Raw genomic sequence first — 16999 nt, 5'->3', positions numbered from 1 at the left:
AAGGGGCACCCCCCCCAGGGCACACCTCTGCTCCGCAGCGCCAGCAGGTCACAGGAGGGCTGGGCACCAGGCAGGGCTGGGCCCCGTCCACATCCCGCTCCTGGAGGGCTCAGGGGAAGCAAAAAGGGAGCAGCCTCCAGCCTCCAGCGTTGCTCCTGGAAAGGATCCCCCGGGAAGGCACAGAGCTGCCCAAGGCTGCAGCCACTCTGTGTGAGCTCAGCCAGCCGCGTGCCTCAGTTTCCCCGTCCCTGCGGGTCTGGCTCGTTCCGGGCTGGGCGTGCACCGTGCCGGTGTCCCCGCGCTGGCCCCGGGGCCCGTGCCCCGCTCGTGGCCCAGGTGGCCGGTGCGCCGTGAGGCACCCGAGGGCAGCGCCCGAGGCAGCCCCGGGGAAGGCTCCGATTTGCACCATCTTGAGCGGATTTGAGCCGGGCGCTGGAGCGGAAAATGTTGACATTTCCCAGGCAGACGTCGGGGATCGGCCTCCTGTGCGGGGCTGTCTGCTCACATCGCCGCTCCCCGCGGGGATGGCGGGCGGCAGCTCCGTGGGCATCGCGCCGGCCGCAGCCCGCTCCCCGCGGGGCCGGGGGCCTGGGGGAGAGGGCCGGGGGGATTGTTCCCCCACGCCTGCCCCTCGGGCACCCACAGGCGCGTCCCCGTGCTCGGGTGACAGCGGGGTGGCCCCGGGGGTGGGATGGGGACGCTGCGCGCAGCCAGGGCGCGGAGCGGCGGCGCGGCGGGTGCCAGCGCAGCCGCACGGAGGATGCCGCTGCCGGGAGCGCAAGTAGGTCAGCTCCTGGCCCGCTTCCCAGGCGGGAGCCTCCGGCTCCGGGAGCTGCGAGAGCAGGGCGGGTGCGGGGCCGGGGGGCTTTCCCCAGCCCACAGCCAGGCCCGACACCGGGCGAGGGCAGCGCTGCCATCTGTGCTCCCGGCCGCGCTGCTGCGGCCAGGCTGGGGGAAGTGGGTCAGTGGGGAGGGGGCTCCTCTGCACCCCCGGCTCCGAGGGACACCCCTGTGCCGGCCCTGCCCACCACCTCCAGCCCCGTGGGGTCTCAGCATCGCCAGGTCTGCAGCAGCTCTTGCCCCAAAGGCTGCAGAGGGATGCGGGGGTGGCTTTACTGGGGACGCGAGCACGGGGAGGGCAGAGCCGGTGCCCCGGGGCTCTGCAGAGGTGCAGGTTTAGGGCCGTGGTGCTGGGCAGGGAGTGTCAGGGCTGTGGAGGGGACTGGTCTGTGTCTCCTGACACCAGCCCGGTCCCCAGGTTCTCGGCTCTGCACCATGCGGCGCTTAACGGCAACACGGAGCTCATCTCGCTGCTGCTGGAGGCGCAGGCCGCCGTGGACATCAAGGACAACAAAGGCGAGTCCCCGGGTCCCGGCCGTGGCCCCCTGCCCTGTGCCGGCACACGGAGGGCTCACGGCTTCTCGCCCCTGCAGGCATGCGGCCCCTGCACTACGCGGCCTGGCAGGGCAAGAAGGAGCCCATGAAAATGGTGCTGAAGGCAGGCTCCTCTGTGAACATCCCGTCGGACGAGGGGCAGATCCCCCTGCACCTGGCGGCGCAGCACGGGCACTACGACGTGGTACGGAGAGGCACGGGGCGGGCGGGGGGCGGTGCCGCCCCTCCACCCCCGCCCTCACCGCCTCGGGGTCTCGCTCGTCCGCAGTCGGAGATGCTCCTGCAGCACCAGTCCAACCCCTGCATCATGGACAACTCGGGGAAGACTCCCCTGGACCTGGCGTGCGAGTTCGGCCGCGTCGGGGTAAGTTCGTGCAGGGTCTCCCCGGGGCAGGGGACGGGGGCACTGTGAGGTGCCCGGGGGTGCCGGGGCAGCCGGAGGGGCGCGGGGATGGGCAGCGCCGGGGATGTGCGGTGCCGCCGCCGCAGGGCAGCTCCGGCTGCCGGCAGGACGGGAGGCGGCGGCCGGGCCGCCCTTGCAGCCCTGCTCCGTCTGTGTTTGCTGAGCCAGGTGGTGCAACTGCTCCTGAACAGCAACATGTGCGCGGCGCTGCTGGAGCCCAAACCGGGGGACACCACCGACCCCAACGGCACCAGCCCGCTGCACCTCGCCGCCAAGAACGGCCACATCGACATCATCCGGTGGGTGCCGTGGGCAGGGCTGGCAGTACCAGCGTCCCCCCACCGCGCCCCGCTGACCCCACCGTCCCCCCGCAGGCTCCTGCTGCAGGCTGGCATCGACATCAACCGGCAGACCAAGGCGGGCACGGCGCTGCACGAGGCCGCTCTCTGCGGCAAAACGGACGTGGTGCGGCTGCTGCTGGATGTAAGGGCCCACCCCTCGGCACCCCCGGGTGCCCCCAGGGACCCCCGACCCAGCCAGGGGCTGTGGGAAGGGGCTGACCCCACAGCCGGGGGCTCGGAGCAGCCGGTGCGGCTCTACCAGGGAGCAGAGCTGAGGGCCCTGGAGGGGATACACCGAGGGGTGAGGGTCGCAAGGGGGGTACACACGGAGGTCTGAGAGCTGCTGGTCTCCTGGTGGCCTAGGGAGTCCCAGGGGTGGCAGGATGGGGACCAGCCCCCTCCCAATCCCTCTCGGTGCCATTGCAGAGCGGGATCAACGCCCACGTCAGGAACACCTACAACCAGACGGCTCTGGACATCGTCAACCAGTTCACCACCAGCCAGGCCAGCAAGGAGATCAAGCAGATGCTGCGGGGTAGGGGGTCGGGGGGCTGGGGGTGCCGAGCCCCGCGGGGCGAGCAGCGGGCGACGCTCCCGTTCCGCCCCGCAGATGCCTCCGCAGCCCTGCAGGTCCGGGCCGTCAAGGACTACTGCAACAACTACGACCTGACCAGCCTCAACGTGAAAGCCGGCGACGTCATCACCGTGAGTGCGGCCGGGGGGGCCCGGGGACGGCCCGCTGTGAGCGCCGGCCCCCGGCCCGGCCCCTGACCCGGAGCCTCCGGCAGGTGCTGGAGCAGCACGCGGACGGGCGCTGGAAGGGCTGCATCCACGACAACCGCACCGGCAACGACCGCGTGGGCTACTTCCCCTCCAGCCTCGTGGAGGCCATAAGCAAACGAACAGGCAAATAACCCCCCCCAGACCCCCGGCCCCGGGGAGCCCCCTCTCGGTGCGGTGGGGGCCGGGGTGTCGGGGGGTGCCGCGGTGAGGACAAACCGGGGCCATGCCCCTCGTGCGTGTGGGGCCGGTGTCCCTGCCGTGTGCACGGGGACGGTGCCTTCAAGCGTGCGGGGCCGGCGTCCCCATGGAGCGCACGGGGTCCGTGTTCCCGTTGTGTCTGTGGGGCGGGTGCCCACGCGGTGCCCGGGGGTTGGTGCTGGCAGCCCTGCGGTGTTCGGGGGTCAGCCCTGGCTGCCCGTGGGCTGGGGTTTGAGGGGCCGGGAGGTCGGTGCGTGAGGAGACCCAGGGGTGTCACTGTGGTTTGGGGGGACGGGCGCAGCAGTGGGGTCGCAGGCGCTGGAGCTCAGGGTCTGTGCAGGGCAGGAGGGAGCCAGTGCTGTCACACAGAGAGCATCTTTCCAGCCAGGGGCTATCTCAGGGATTGGCCCCTGCTCCCCTGCGCTGTGGCTGCCTGTTCCCGTCCCCATTCCCATGGTCATCCCTTCAGGCTCCTGGTGGCATGCGCAGCCCATGGGGATGTCCCCGGGCTGTGCCCTCTGCCAGGAGTGTCCCAATGGGGCTGCTGCCTCTACAGGCAGCGTCAAAAGGCCCCACATCAACCATCTCACCCCACCCCAGTGGGGAGTGGATCCTGGGGGCAGCCACACCATGGGGACACGGGCAGGGAACGGTGGCACTTGAACAGTGTCTCACAAGAGCGGTGGCACGAGTGGCTGCCGGACAATCCACAGCGGCCCTGGAGGCACCGGGTGCTGGGCAGGCAGGGGCAGGGCCACCCTCCAGGTACGGGCCGTGTGCCAGTACCAGAGATGCCATCCTCGTCTCCCGGGCCGTGCTCCGTGGCTCCTGGGCTGCAGCTGGCCCACAGCAGTGTTAGCCCGGCTCTGGGGTTCTGTAGCCACCCCGCTGGCTGCGGTGGGGCAGCAGAGAGGGGTGCAGGCGCTGTGTCATGGCTCAGCTGGCCACAGCCAGCCCGGCCCAGCCCTGCCTGCAGCCCCCTCCCCTGGGATGGCTCTGGGGGAGCAGGACCCCGGCAGCCCCGATGAGTCCCCCATGAGCTGTGCCAGTGTCCGTGTCGGATCCGCGGGATGTGTCCGTCCCCTGCGCCGGGCTGTGCGCGTGCTGAGCTCCCGCTGCTGCTCCTCGGCTCGGCTGCGCTTCCGTTGGGTCTCGGTTCTGGCTCCTCCATGTCCCTTTGGTCGCTTTTTTGATTTGCTACCTTTTTTCCCCCCCTTTCTTTTATTTTCTTTTCTTTCCTTTTTTTTTTTTTTTTTTTTTTTTTTTGGCGGCGCTGAGCGTGTCTCTATTATTTTGATTCTTTTCATTTTGTCTCTTGTTATGTTTTATTATCAGGTTCATGGGAGACTGTAACAATCCCCCAACACTTCCAAAAGATCCCGCTCCCGGCTTACGGGGCTGCTGTGCTAAACGGTGACGCCTCGTCCCATCCGTTCCATTCCCTGCCTCCACCTCCACCTCCACCACCACATTCCCATCAGACTCTTTTCAGTTCCTTTGGCTATCACAGGCTCTCCCCTAGCAGTGCCGACGAGCCGCGTTACGGACAAGGTAGTTCACCGCTCGCTTCGTGCCCTCCATGGATTTTCCTTCCTTTTCCTTTGAAGCGTGTGTCGAGTCTCTTCTCTCTGCTCGGCCTCTCCCCCTCGCCGGGGGGCTGCAGGGCGCGTGTGCGTGTGTGTGCATGCGGCGTGTGCATGCGGCGTGCATGCGTGCAGCGGGGGCACACGGGCGGCGCACGCGTGTGCCATCGCTCCAGCGCCGCCGAGTGCCCACGGCACAGGCCCAGCCTCGCCAGCCCATCCCCGTCGGGGTGCGCGGGCACCCCCAGAGCGCTCAGGGCCCTGCTCCAGGGCAGGGCTGGTGCCACAGCTCTGTGCCACGGGCGCGGGGACCCTCAGCCTCCCCGCAGGGCCCGGCTCCGAGCAGGTCGGGGCCGCTCACGCGGAGCTGGAAGGGGCTGCGGCCCCAGGGGATGCTCCCGGCGCTGGCAGAGCCCAGCTGACCCCTGGGGACCGTCCCCGGGACACAGGCAGGTGAGGGGTGCAGCAGGTGTGTGCGTCGAGAGCGCCCAGGGGCAGGGGGGCTGCAGGGGTGCAGTTCCTCCACGGCTGGGGCCAGGGGTGTGTGCACGAGCCCTGCTGGCAGCGGCTAAGGGCGTCGTGTTGGGGGGCACCGGGTGGCCGTGCTGGCACTGGGGACAAGGGAGCAGCACTTCTTTTCCCGGGGGCGTTCTGTCCTGGTGGGCTTGCACGGAGCTGCACAAGCCCGGGCTCCTCTTGGTGTGACCGTGGCATGTGCAACTCAGCGATGTCCCAGCCTGATTCCGTGGGGCCCTTTGTCCCCTGCAGTGCTCCTCCAGTGACTTTATCACCTTGTACCACCTGTCCCCTGCTACGGTGCTGTTGGAGGCAGCAGCTCCATGGACAGACTGGCCTGGCTGGCAGTGGGGTGACAATGTCCCACAGCTGGTGGCAGGGTGGCAGCACCCCACGGCTGGCAGTGAGGTGGTAACACCCCATGGCTGCTGGCGGGGTGGCAGTGCCCCTAGGCTGGCAGGACGGTGGCAGAGCCGTGCTGGGGCCGTGGCAGCACTGGCCTTGTAGGGTTGCTGTCCATCTCCTCTGATGCTGTTTCCCCCCTGGGCTCGGAGCTGGCTGTCCCTGGTGCAAGGGGGCCCTGGCAGAGGCGGCCAGCACAGCGAGCTGGCGAGGAGCCGTGCCCAGAGGTGACCCCCAAGCTGTGCCCCAGAGGAGAGCCAGGTCCTCTCCTCCACTGCTGTGTCCCCTGTGTGTCACCAGGGTGTCAGTAACTCGGTGCCTGGCCCTGCATGGCCCCCGTGTCCCCCCAGATGGGCGTGGGCAGCTGCAGGGACATGGCCAGCACTGCCTGGGACAGGGGACAGTGGGGTGGGGACCCTGGTCCCCACTGCTTGAGTTTGCTCCCTGGGTCATGTCCCCATCCTGTCCTGTGAAGGGATGACACGCTCCCTGTCCCTTGTCCGGGCTCAGCCAGGGCACTGGAACACCCCACTGTGGGTCTGTCCCTGGCTGGCTGTAGGGAGGGGAGGCTCTGCACAACAGGGGTCCAGGGCTGGTCACTGTCACCTCTGCCAGCTCGGGGTGGGACAGGGCCCTTGGATGGCTCTGGCATCCCTGGGCACGGACACAGCCGGGTGCCCACCCCTTCCCCGTGGGGCTGTTCCCACCTGCAGCAGCGCCAGCCCCGGGGCCGCGGTCACCTGCCCCGTGCCACCCCCGCGCGAGCCTGACTGCCGCTGTCTCTGCTCTGCCACCAAGGGTCCCGCGGGGCCGACATGAGCCCGTCCCACCTGTCGCCGTCGCAGGGCGGATCCACGCCAGCCCCCGCCGAGGAGATCTGGGTGCTGCGGAAACCCTTCGCAGGTACGGCGAGCCGGCACCGGCCGGGCCGTGCCGGTGGCTCCGGCGGGGCACGGCCGCACCGCGGCGTCCCCCGACAGCGGGGCTCGGAGCCCTGACGGCCTCTCCTCTCCGCGCAGGTGGTGACCGCAGCAGCCTGGGCAGCACGGGCAGCGTGGCCTCGGCGCGCAGCTCGGGGAGCGGGCAGAGCGCGGGCAGCGGGGCGCACGCCCTGCACGCCGGCTCCGAGGGCGTCAAGGTAAGGCGAGCCCCGGGGCTGTGCCAGCGGCTCCTGGCTGCAGTCCTGCACCTTTCGCTGCCTGCCCTGACCTCAGCTGGCGTTGGTGCTTGACCGGGTGCTGTGCAGTCTCATTGATACCCTGTGTGCCACCGGCGTGCCCCCTCCCCTGGCCCCTGAGCGCTGCCTGGGTTCAGGCCCTGGCAAAACATCCCACAGGTCCATCCGGAGCTGCTGTGCCGGGTCTCTGCTGCCGCTTGCAGGGGCCTCTGCACTGCCCTGCCCTGCACACTCTGCTACCACCAGCACCATACACTGCCACCAATGCACTGCTGCCACCAGCATCACACGCTGCACGCTGCACGCTGCCCTGACACCGCTGGCACAACAGCCCTGCACTGCCCGCGGGCTGTCCCGTTCCCCGGCGATGGCACCCGCCAGCCCACCGACCCCAGCGCCCGCCAGCCCAGCGCCCTGGCACCCTGCCTGCCATGCCCACGTCCCCCTGAGCCACACCACGCTGCCAGCCAGGGGGGCTCCGTCCTGTGGGCGCAGGGGACCCCGCAGCCCGCGCCGGCAGCCTGGGCCGGGCGTGTGCCAGGCTGGGTTTGGGGTGCGGCGGTGCCGCGGGCTCCTGCTGCCGGCAAAGCACCATCTGCTGCTCCCGCGGCTCCCGCTCTCCCCGCTGCCGCCGAAATCTGCTGCAACCCTCCCTCGCCCACCCTCGCCCGAGCTGGCGGCACCCGCAGCATCCAGGACACCCGCGACACCCGCGACATCCGCGACACCCGCGACGCGCACCCCCCGGCCCGCCGGCCCCCTCCGCCCGCCTCACTCCTGCCTGCTCTCCCCCCTTCCCGGGGTGTTTTTCAGCTGCTGGCAACGGTCCTTTCCCAGAAGGCTTCTGCGCAAGAGTCTGCCGTGGGCGATGGGCCGGCCAAGGCGCAGGACATCCCCGCAGGTGCGTGCTGCGGCCGCCCGGCTGCCGGAGCAGGAGGAGCCCTGGCCGTGCCGTGGATCCAGGGATCTGTCTTTTTTTTTATTGCCACGGCACCCGTCGCCAGAAGAAAAACGTGTGGGTAAAAAATGACTCTCTCGCCTTTCGGCTGCTGCCAGGCCTTCTCCTGCCTCGGTTAGTGGGGGCCCGTGGGGGGCGGGGGGCGGCGTGGGGCGGGCAGGGGGGGGCACCGCTGCTCCCCGGCCCCTTCCCTTCCCCGGCCCCCCCCCGCCAGCCCTGCTGGAGCCCGAGCGGGGGTGTCCGTCCCCCCCCGCCACCGCCGCCTGGGGGGCTGCGGGGAGCACGGGGGTGGCCCGTGCCTGGGAATCGGGGGGGACAGACGGGAGAGGCACAGGTCGGGGTGGGCGCGGGGGGACGCCCGGAGCTGCCCGGGCCGCGGGGAGGGAGGAGGCGGCGGGCAGAGAGAGCCGGGGAAGGGGGATGCGCTCCGGGGAGGGGGGTGCGCGCTCGGAGTTGGGGGGTGGGATCGCGGGGAGGGGGGGCGCAGACGTTGCCAGGGGGAGGGGGAAACATGCAGGAGCGATGCAGAGGCAAGTGGGATGCAGACGTGAGGGAGACGCACACGGCAGAGGGATGCACATGTGAGGAGGATGCCCACGCGAGTGGGATGCAGATGCCCGAAGGATGCACACGCAGGGAGAATGCACGCACACACACGCACACACACGCACACACACACACACACACACACACACACACAAGATGCAGTTGCTGGTGCGGGGGGAAGGGGCTTTTCTTGTTCATCCTGATTCAGAAACACGAGGCGAAAATTTCAGGGCAGCCCTCCTTACCCTGGAGGCTGGGCACCAAGGGATGCCCGTGGGAGGGTGCCCAAGGGATGAACAGCTCGTGCCAGCCTGCCTGGCTGGTGGCAAGGCCAGAGGAGCGGGGCCAGAGCGTTTTGGGCAGAGGGACCCCTCTGGCTGCTGCCTGGGCACCAGGGACGCTCGCTCTGGAGGAGAGATCTGGCCGCGTCCCACCGCTCGGGGCCGTGCTGGGTGCAGCAGCTCGCCTGCCCCTCTCTGGGGAGCAGCACCCTGTCCAGGGCACCCCGGGGTGCTCCGGACCGCTGTGTTGGGATGGGTGTCGCTCGGCCTGCCTCGGCCCTGCCAACCTGGGAGCGTGGCCGTGGCATCCCGCCCAGGGCAGGGCTCGTCTCTCCCTTCCACTCGGCCGGAGCCCGGGGCTGGGCAGCCCCGGCCCCGCTGACCGCTGCCCCTCCGGCAGGTTCGTCGCGGTCGCAGAGCGTGGCCAGCTCCCCGTACGCCCCCCAGCCCCCCGCCGAGCCCCAGCTGAAGAAAATGGAGCCTCCATCAGAGGGGAAGGTGAGCGGGCAGCGCTGGGTGCCGCGGGGAGCAGGCGGTGGGGACAGCCCGGGGGACAAGGGCAGGGAGCGGCGGGTCCCCGTCCCCAGAGCCGCCCCGATCCTTCTGTCCCTCTCGCCCCAGAGCTCGGAGGCCGTGTACCAGTGGCTCTGCAAGTTCCAGCTGCAGCTCTACGCGCCCAACTTCATCAACGCCGGCTACGACATCACCACCATCAGCCGGATGACGCCGGAGGTGGGGCCGGGGGCGGTGGGAGGGAGGCACGGCCGGAGCGGGGCGGCACTGACCCCCCCTCTCTCTGCCCCAGGACCTCACGGCCATCGGGGTCACCAAGCCGGGGCACAGGAAGAAGATCGCCTCCGAGATCAACAACCTCAGCATCCCCGAGTGGCTGCCCGAGTACAAACCGGTGAGGGCTGTGCAGGGGGACAGCGGCCACATCATCCATGGTGGCAACCGGTCCTGCCTTCCAGGGAGGGGTGGACAAGGGTGGGAGCTGGCCCATGGTCCCAGAGCTGCCCATGTCCCCTCCTGACAGCTCCCCAGGGACCATCAGGCTGGTGCCAGCTGTCATCCCCGTGCATGTGGCACTGTGTCCCTGACACCCCCCTGCCCCAGCGTTGGGCACAGAGAGATGCTTCCCACGGGAATAGGGCTGGGAATAGCCCAGGATGCTTGTGGGGCACAGGGACAGCACGGGGACAAGGAGAGTCCCCTGGGGCTGTGATCCCGCAGCAAATGGCATCTCCTGCGTGCCGCGGGTGCCCGGGGGTGGCGGGGCCGGACCCTGCTGCCAGCCAGTGCTGAGCCGTGCCCCGCACCCTCCCCAGGCCAACCTGGCGCTGTGGCTCTCCATGATCGGCCTGTCCCAGTACTACAAGGTGCTGGTGGAGAACGGCTACGAGAACATCGACTTCATCACCGACATCACCTGGGAGGACCTGCAGGAGATCGGCATCACCAAGCTGGGTAAGGCCCCGCGCGCGGCGCTGCCTGCGGTGGCCTTGGCGGTGACACTGACGGCACGTGCCGCCCCCAGGCCACCAGAAGAAGCTGATGCTGGCGGTGAAGAAGCTGGCGGAGCTGCAGCGCGCCGAGCTGGGCAAGTACGAGCCGGGCACGCTGAAGAGGAAGGCGTCGGGGCCGTGCCCAGAGGTGCTGGCCATCGAGTCCCCCCCGCCGGAGCCGCCCGAGTGCCAGTCGCCCAAGATGACCACCTTCCAGGACAGCGAGCTCAGCAGCGAGCTGCAGGTGGCTATGACGGGAGAAGCCCCCGAGGAGGCCCCCGAGAAGGCGGCGAACCCCGCGGCCCCCGGGTACCGCTCGCCGCCGGCGCTGGGCGGCCGCGCCCGGCTGATGAGCAGCTCGCAGGAGCTGCTGGGGGACGGCCCGCGGGGCCCCCCCGCCGCCGCCATCTCCAAGAGCCAGGAGTACCTGGCGGAGGGGGCCGGGGAGAGCCCCCCCGCGCCGCCCAAGGAGAGCCGCCCTCCCCGGCACGGACACCCCGTGAAGCGCGCCAGCGTGCCGCCGGTGCCCGGCAAGCCCCGGCAGCCCTTCCCGGCCTCCGCCGGGCAGCTGACGCCGCCGCAGACCCCCGGCAAGGCGCGACCCTCGTCCCCGCAAGGCCCGGCGGGCCCGCACGCCACCGCCAAGGTGAAGCCCACCCCGCAGCTGCTGCCGCCCGGCGAGCGCCCGGCGTCGCCCCGCTCCCTGCCCCAGTCGCCCACGCACCGCGGCTTCGCCTACGTCCTGCCGCAGCCCGCCGAGGGCGAGGCGGCGCCGCCCGGGGTGCCCGTCCCGCCCGTCTCGGTGCCCGTGCTGTGCCTGCCGCCGGCGGGCGAGGGCGAGGAGGAGCCGGGCAGGCCGAAGAAGCGGGCGCACAGCCTGAACCGCTACGCCGCCTCGGACAGCGAGCAGGAGCGGGACGAGCTGCTGGTGCCGGACGCGGGGCCCTACGCCACCGTCCAGCGCCGCGTGGGCCGCAGCCACTCGGTGCGGGCGCCCGCGGGCGGCGACAAGAACGTCAACCGCAGCCAGTCCTTCGCCGTCCGCCCCAAGAAGAAGGGACCCCCGCCGCCCCCTCCCAAGCGCTCCAGCTCCGCCATCTCCAGCGCCGGCATGGCCGAGGACTTCCCCAAGGAGGGTGAGGGCGAGGCGGCCGCGGGAGCCCCGAGCGCCGAGGGCCGCCGGGAGCAGCGCCGGGCGAGCGACCTGGGCGGCAGCGTGGACACGGGCAGCGCCGGCAGCGTGCGCAGCATCGCGGCCATGCTGGAGATGTCCTCCATCGGCGGCGGGGCCCGGGCGCTGGCGCTGCAGAAGCCGCACGTGGCGGCCGGGCCGGGGCCGGGGCCGGCCAAGGCGGCCGAGGGCTACTACCTACAGCCCGGGCCGCCCCCGGGCAGCCCCGACCGCGCCCGCGTGGCCACCGTCCTGGCCACCGTCAAGCACAAGGAGGCCATCGGGCTGGACGGGGAGGTGGTGAACCGGCGCCGGACCATCAGCGGCCCCGTCACCGGGCTGGTGGCGGCCGCCCGCCGCGAACGCACCGACGGCGTGAGGTCGGAGGCGGCCGCCGACGGCCCCGGCGAGCGGCTGCGGGTGGAACGCGGCGGCTCCCCCGACGGCATCCCCTTCGCCGAGGACGGCACCCTCACCATCAAGCAGCGGCCGCGGCCCCTGGGGCCGGCCCGGGGGGAGACGGGCGAGGGGCTGTCCCCGGCCCACCGCCACGGGGACCTGGCCAAGGTGGAGGCCAGCGCCACGCTCAAGCGGCGCATCCGGGCCAGGCAGAGCCAGCAGGACGGCGTCCGCTTCGTGCTCACCGAGTCCGACACCGTCAAGCGCCGGCCCAAAGCCAAGGACAAGGAGCCGGCGCTGGAGCCGGCCGCGCTGGCCGTGTACCAGAACGGCACCAGCACCGTGAAGCGGCGGCCGGCCTCGGAGCTGAGCGGGGCTGAGCCGCCGCACACCCCTCCGCCCGCCGCCCGTCCCGACGGCCCCGAGTTCGCCCCGCCGCCCGCCGAGCCCAAGAAACCCTTCAAGCCGCCGGTGTCCCCCAAGCCCGTGCTGACGCAGCCGCCTCAGAAGATGCCCGGGCCGCCGGTGCCCGTCCCCAAAAAGGTGCCCATCCCAAGCCCCGGCAGCCCAGGTAGGTGCCCCGCCGGCCCCCCGGGACGGACGCCGGGGGTCCCGACCGGCCCCGCCGCCCTCCTGCCCCTCTCCCTTCTCTCCGCAGAGGTGAAGCGGGTCCACGGCACGCCGCCCCCGGTGTCCCCCAAGCCCACGCCGCCCCCCACGGCGCCCAAGCCCCCCAAGCCCCACGCCGCCATCCAGTCGGTGAGCGCCGGCTCCACGCCGGCCCCGTCGCCGGCCCGGCAGCTGAGCCCCGCGGCCAAGCCCTCCAGCACGCCGCCCTCGCTCTGCTCCAGCCCCGCCAAGCCCCTGTCGCCCGGCGCGCAGCCCCAGCAGGTGCCCGTGAAGCCGCCGCGTTCCACCATCGCCAGCCCGTCCGTGGACAGCGCCGGCCCCGAGCTGGCGCAGCAGAAGCTGGAGGAGACGAGCGCGTCCCTGGCCGCAGCGCTGCAGGCCGTGGAGGAGAAGATCAAGCAGGAGGACAGTCAGGCGGCAGAGTAAGGGGGTGCGGGGGTGGCTGGGGGGCCCCGGGGAGGGCGTGAGGTGCCGCCGAGCGCAGGAGGCCGTAAGGACCGTGCGTGCGCAGGGGTCGGGCTGTGCCACCGCGGCGGGAGTGGGATGGTGCTGGGGGAGCATCGGGGCAGCGCGGCTGGAACCGCGCTGGGGAGGTGACACTGAAGGACATCTTGCTGGAGCAGCATGGGCGGGGGCACCGAGGCGCGCGGGTGCCCTGGGGGCTGTCTTGGCGAGGGGACGCTGGGGGCGGAACGCGGTTCCGTGGCGCTGGGGACACAGCGCCGGGCACCGCGATGCAGAGGGGCGGGAGGGCCGCGCCGTGGGGCGGAGGGATGGGGGCTGTGCCCTGCCCCCGTCCCGTGCGCTGCCCTCACCCGTGCCCGTCACTCCCCAGCTCCGCCGTGGAGTCGAAGAGCACCGTGAGCATCCTGGACGACATCGGCAGCATGTTCGACGACCTGGCGGACCAGCTGGATGCCATGCTGGAGTGAGGGGCGCCAGGGCCCCGAGAACCTCAGGGCTTACGTGGGCACAAGGGCACAACGATCCACGACCCCCCGGCCCCGCCGCCCTCCCCCCGTCCCCTTTGTACAGCCGTCCCCTCCCGGACATCCCGTCCCTCGGGGTTTGCACAAAGAAGAAGATACCTCAGGATTGTGCTCACGGACTCGGCGCCGGCTCCGGCAGGACTCCCTTTTTGCAGAAGCAAAAAAAAAAACACAAAACCCAACAGAAGAAACAAAGCAACACTCTCCGGGACCGAACCGGGGCTCCGGGACCGAACCGGGGCTCCGGGACCGAGGCGGGGCTCCGGGGGCGCTCCCGGCTGACCCGTGCGGTGCCCGCCCGTGCCCTGCCAGCCCCGGCGCCGCGGGTCACCGCGACCCGAATGTAGCACAAGCCCTGCCCGGTGGCACCGCCAGCCGCGTGTCACCCACGGCGTTTGCTGGTGGCGGGGCCGGGCGGGCAAACGCACTTGGGTTTCTTTGCTCCGTTTTTAATTTTGGTTTTTAAACTTGGTTTTCTTTCTCGGTCGGCGTTGGCGGGGGGCGGGCAAGGCTGGCGGTGGCCCTCGGGGGGCAGCGGGACGTGCCCCTGCCCGGCCCCTCCCCGCCCGGGGACAGGACGGTGATAAGCTATTTAAAAAAAAAAAAAAAAAAAAAAGTATTAATTTATTGGAGGGGGGAAATTAAATAAATAAATAAAGATATAAAGCAGATTTTCCCCCAACCCCAAAATAATAAAAAAGAAATAAACTTTAACAAATATATATTTAAAAAGATTTAAAAATATTAGCAATTATATATAAAGCAGTTTAAAAGAAATCAAGAGAAAACTGGATTTTAGCTTGAGAAAAACCTATTAGATTATACTAAGCTGTGTGTCTTGTGGCAAACTCATTCTAAGAGTAGCACAATATTTACCTTTTCTCTGGGTGGAAGGTACGTGCGAGCGGTTCTGGTCGGGTTTTCCGTTGGGATTCAGTGTCGCGTCTTTCAGTTTCCACCGTTACGAACTCAAAGGATGTGCCTTGTTTTACGGAGGTTTTTTGTTAATTCTTACGCTGGAGGCGTTTCATTTCTTTTGGAGTTGTCTTCAGGGTTCGGTTCGGTTTCTTTTTGTCGCTGTAGCTGTCGGTCAGCGTCTGGGTGCGTGCGGGTGTGCGTGTGCTGGCCGCGTCCTGCGGGATGCGCCGCTGTATATTCCTGTACAAACCGGAGTTGGAGTCTGGTTCAGTCGCTTGAGTCCTGATGAATGCATTTTTTGCTTGTGGTTTCCAAACAGAAGTGTTGCTGTCCCTTTCTTTTCTCGAGACGTGGAGTGGTCTCTCCCTCCTTCCCTCTCCCTCCCTGCCCCGTCTCCCCCGTCTCTCCCGTTGTGGTCGCTGATCCAGATGTGTTTGGCACAACTTTGAAATTTCTTTTGAAAAAAAAAAAAACCAAAAAACTACAAAAAAAACCCCCAACAAAACACACTTAAAAAAAAAAAAAAAAAAAGACTTTAAAAATAATTTAAAAAAATAAATAAATCACCCGCCTGAAAATATCTGTTGAAAAGAAAAAAAAAAACGTATCTAAAAAAAAAAAAAAAAATCCATAAAGTTCTACATGATGGATATATACATATATATATTTTTTATGATTAAGTTATGGACTCTGTATTGTATCCCATCTGTCCAGCTCTGCATCTTGGTGCTGCTCCCTGCTCTTCTGTGCTTAAGATTTCACCTCTACTCGTCTTTATTCTTCCTATTCTGAATTGTAGATGGCTCGTGGTGCTGTGAAGACGTTTGCTCCTATACCAAGTCTGGCAACAAATATTTAAACAAAAATAAAAAAAATAAAACCCCTGCCAGGCTGCCACCACTGTTTGTGTCCCCAAGCCCTCCCGAGTCCTCGTGGCGTGCCGGGTGTTTGTGCTGCACGGTCTGAGGGCACCCCTGGGTGCCTCTGTGGGTGCTGGGACCTGTCCCCAGCGAGGTGCCTGGGCCCTACACCCCAATTTTCACCCCAGTGCTGGCCGCTGGCTCCCTGCAATAACTCACACCGGGCAGGAACAACTCTTTCTGCTTTTATTGTCAATGAAGAAATAATCAAATCTATATTACAATCTTAAAAACAGTAGAAAATGTGAGTAAAAATGCAACGGAGGCTTTTTGTCTTTAATGTGGAGACCATTATTACAGGGTGGTGAACAATGGGCTTGTGGAACTTGATTTGAGAACTAGCTGTGGCATAAAAATCGTACCTGGCTACTCAAGGGAACACCTCTTCCCAGACGGATCGGCCCGGTGCCTTGGCAGTAAAATTAAATATTAGAGACAGAAAGGGGTGGGGTGCACACCCAGGGGGGCCTCAAGCTCAGTCCTGCCAAGGACAGGGCCCAGCCTCCCGCTGTCCCCACCAGGACAGGAGGATCTGTCCGGTCCTGGCGCCTGGCCCCGAGCCCCGGTGTCACCCCAGCCCCAGCCTGGGGGTGTCCCCAGCTGGGGGGACACAGGCACAGGAGGACACTGGCACTGGAACAGCTTCCTCTTTTCCAATCAACTGGGGCAGATCTGAGGGAACACCTGGAGCGTCCGTGGGGCAGAGCCACCAGCCGGGGTCCCGGGGGGAGCCGGCCGGGGGGCAGCAGCAGCAGGCAGTGGTCGGTGCAGGAGGAGCTGCAGCAGTCGTTTCAGAGGTGTGGTCACCCACAGGCCGATGGAGGGGAGAGTTTTTGGTCTTTCAGTGTGCAGGACTCGTGCGACGCTCTCGTTAGCACGTCCAGACCTGTGGACAGGGAACGGCACCTGTGACTCCTGAGCAGCCCTGTGGGCTTCTCCTCATCCCCCACGGAGCTTCCCTCTGCGCTGCCAGCATCCACAAAGCTGTCAGGAGGGAAACCTCCCACCCACTGGAGAACCATCCCCTTGTTTCAAAGAATCCCAGAATCGTTAAGGTTGGAAATGACCTCCAAGATCATTGAATCCAATCCGTGACTGATCCCAACCTTGTCACCCAGCCCAGAGCACTGAGTGCCACATCCAGTCATTTCCTCGACACCTCCAGGGACGAGGACTCCACCACAGCCCTTTCCTTAGCAACCCTTTCCATGAAGAAATTCTTCCTGGTGTCCAACCTGAACCTCCCCTGGCCCACCTTGAGGTTATGTCCTCTTGCCCGGTCACTTGTTCCCTGGGAGCAGAGCTCAACCCTCACCTCTCCCTTTGACGAGGGCTCCTAACTCATTTAGTGCCCCAATTCCAGCACTGGACGAACCCAAACCACGCAGGAGGAGCCCGAGCAAACCCACCTTTACAGTGCTGTCCACGGCGCCGGAGAAGAGGCGGCCGCGGGACACGGCGAGGGCGGTGACACTGCCCTGGTGGCGCAGCAGCGTCTGGGTGCAGATCATGTTGTCCATGCTCCACACCTGCGGGGACACGGGGAGCGTGAGCCGGGCCCAGCCCGGAGCAGCGCCGGGGACGGGGATGCTGAGTGCCATGGGTGACACACGGAGGTGACACACGGAGGTGACACACAGGGCTGGGGATCCCCAGACTCTGGGTCTGGCCCCGCATGCGTACCCTGAGCGAGCGGTCGTAGGACGCGCTGAAGACTTTGGTTTGATCGGGCGTGGAGATGACGGCGAGGGCGTAGACTGTCCCCACGTGCCCGGTCAGCGTGCGGACCTGCTCCTTGGTCTCGATGTCCCAGACCTGCGCGGGAGAGCCGGGCTTGGGGTCGGCACTGGGCTCAGGCCACCGAGCTCCCCATGGTGCTTCCAT

The 16999-nt window shown here is 67.6% G+C and overlaps 2 protein-coding genes across 5 annotated transcripts in view; one reads left to right on the top strand and one right to left on the bottom strand.

Annotated features, from left to right (window-relative positions):
- The window catches only part of CASKIN1 (CASK interacting protein 1), a 28883-nt gene extending 13804 nt beyond the window's left edge, over window positions 1–15079 (top strand). The window contains exons 3-21 of one of the 2 annotated variants that reach the window (XM_040078884.2): window positions 1259–1356; window positions 1434–1579; window positions 1664–1759; window positions 1967–2097; window positions 2173–2281; window positions 2566–2674; window positions 2750–2844; window positions 2928–3045; window positions 6420–6524; window positions 6641–6759; window positions 7612–7699; window positions 8984–9081; window positions 9205–9315; window positions 9389–9490; window positions 9912–10050; window positions 10121–11406; window positions 11464–12229; window positions 12317–12710; window positions 13124–15079. In XM_040078884.2, coding sequence (XP_039934818.1) covers window positions 1259–1356; window positions 1434–1579; window positions 1664–1759; window positions 1967–2097; window positions 2173–2281; window positions 2566–2674; window positions 2750–2844; window positions 2928–3045; window positions 6420–6524; window positions 6641–6759; window positions 7612–7699; window positions 8984–9081; window positions 9205–9315; window positions 9389–9490; window positions 9912–10050; window positions 10121–11406; window positions 11464–12229; window positions 12317–12710; window positions 13124–13220 — 4207 coding nt within the window. In that variant the 3' untranslated portion in view covers window positions 13221–15079. Of the gene's footprint in view, window positions 1–1258; window positions 1357–1433; window positions 1580–1663; window positions 1760–1966; window positions 2098–2172; window positions 2282–2565; window positions 2675–2749; window positions 2845–2927; window positions 3046–4455; window positions 4672–6419; window positions 6525–6640; window positions 6760–7611; window positions 7700–8983; window positions 9082–9204; window positions 9316–9388; window positions 9491–9911; window positions 10051–10120; window positions 12230–12316; window positions 12711–13123 lie in introns of both variants that reach the window. The other variant, XM_040078882.2, reaches the window with a different exon arrangement.
- Window positions 15080–15287: 208 nt separating this feature from the next.
- The window catches only part of TRAF7 (TNF receptor associated factor 7), a 28447-nt gene continuing 26735 nt past the window's right edge, over window positions 15288–16999 (bottom strand). For all 3 annotated transcript variants that reach the window (XM_040078885.1, XM_040078886.2, XM_040078887.2), the window contains 3 exons: window positions 16799–16930; window positions 16525–16644; window positions 15288–16001 (listed from right to left, as the gene is read on the bottom strand). In XM_040078885.1, coding sequence (XP_039934819.1) covers window positions 15987–16001; window positions 16525–16644; window positions 16799–16930 — 267 coding nt within the window. In that variant the 3' untranslated portion in view covers window positions 15288–15986. The remainder of the gene's footprint in view (window positions 16002–16524; window positions 16645–16798; window positions 16931–16999) is intronic.

Source organism: Hirundo rustica, chromosome 15 (genome assembly GCF_015227805.2).
Source record: "Hirundo rustica isolate bHirRus1 chromosome 15, bHirRus1.pri.v3, whole genome shotgun sequence".
Classification (NCBI taxonomy): domain Eukaryota; kingdom Metazoa; phylum Chordata; class Aves; order Passeriformes; family Hirundinidae; genus Hirundo; species Hirundo rustica.
The sequence above is the reverse complement of the archived record's forward strand: the minus strand, read 5'-3'. Positions and strand labels throughout refer to the sequence as shown.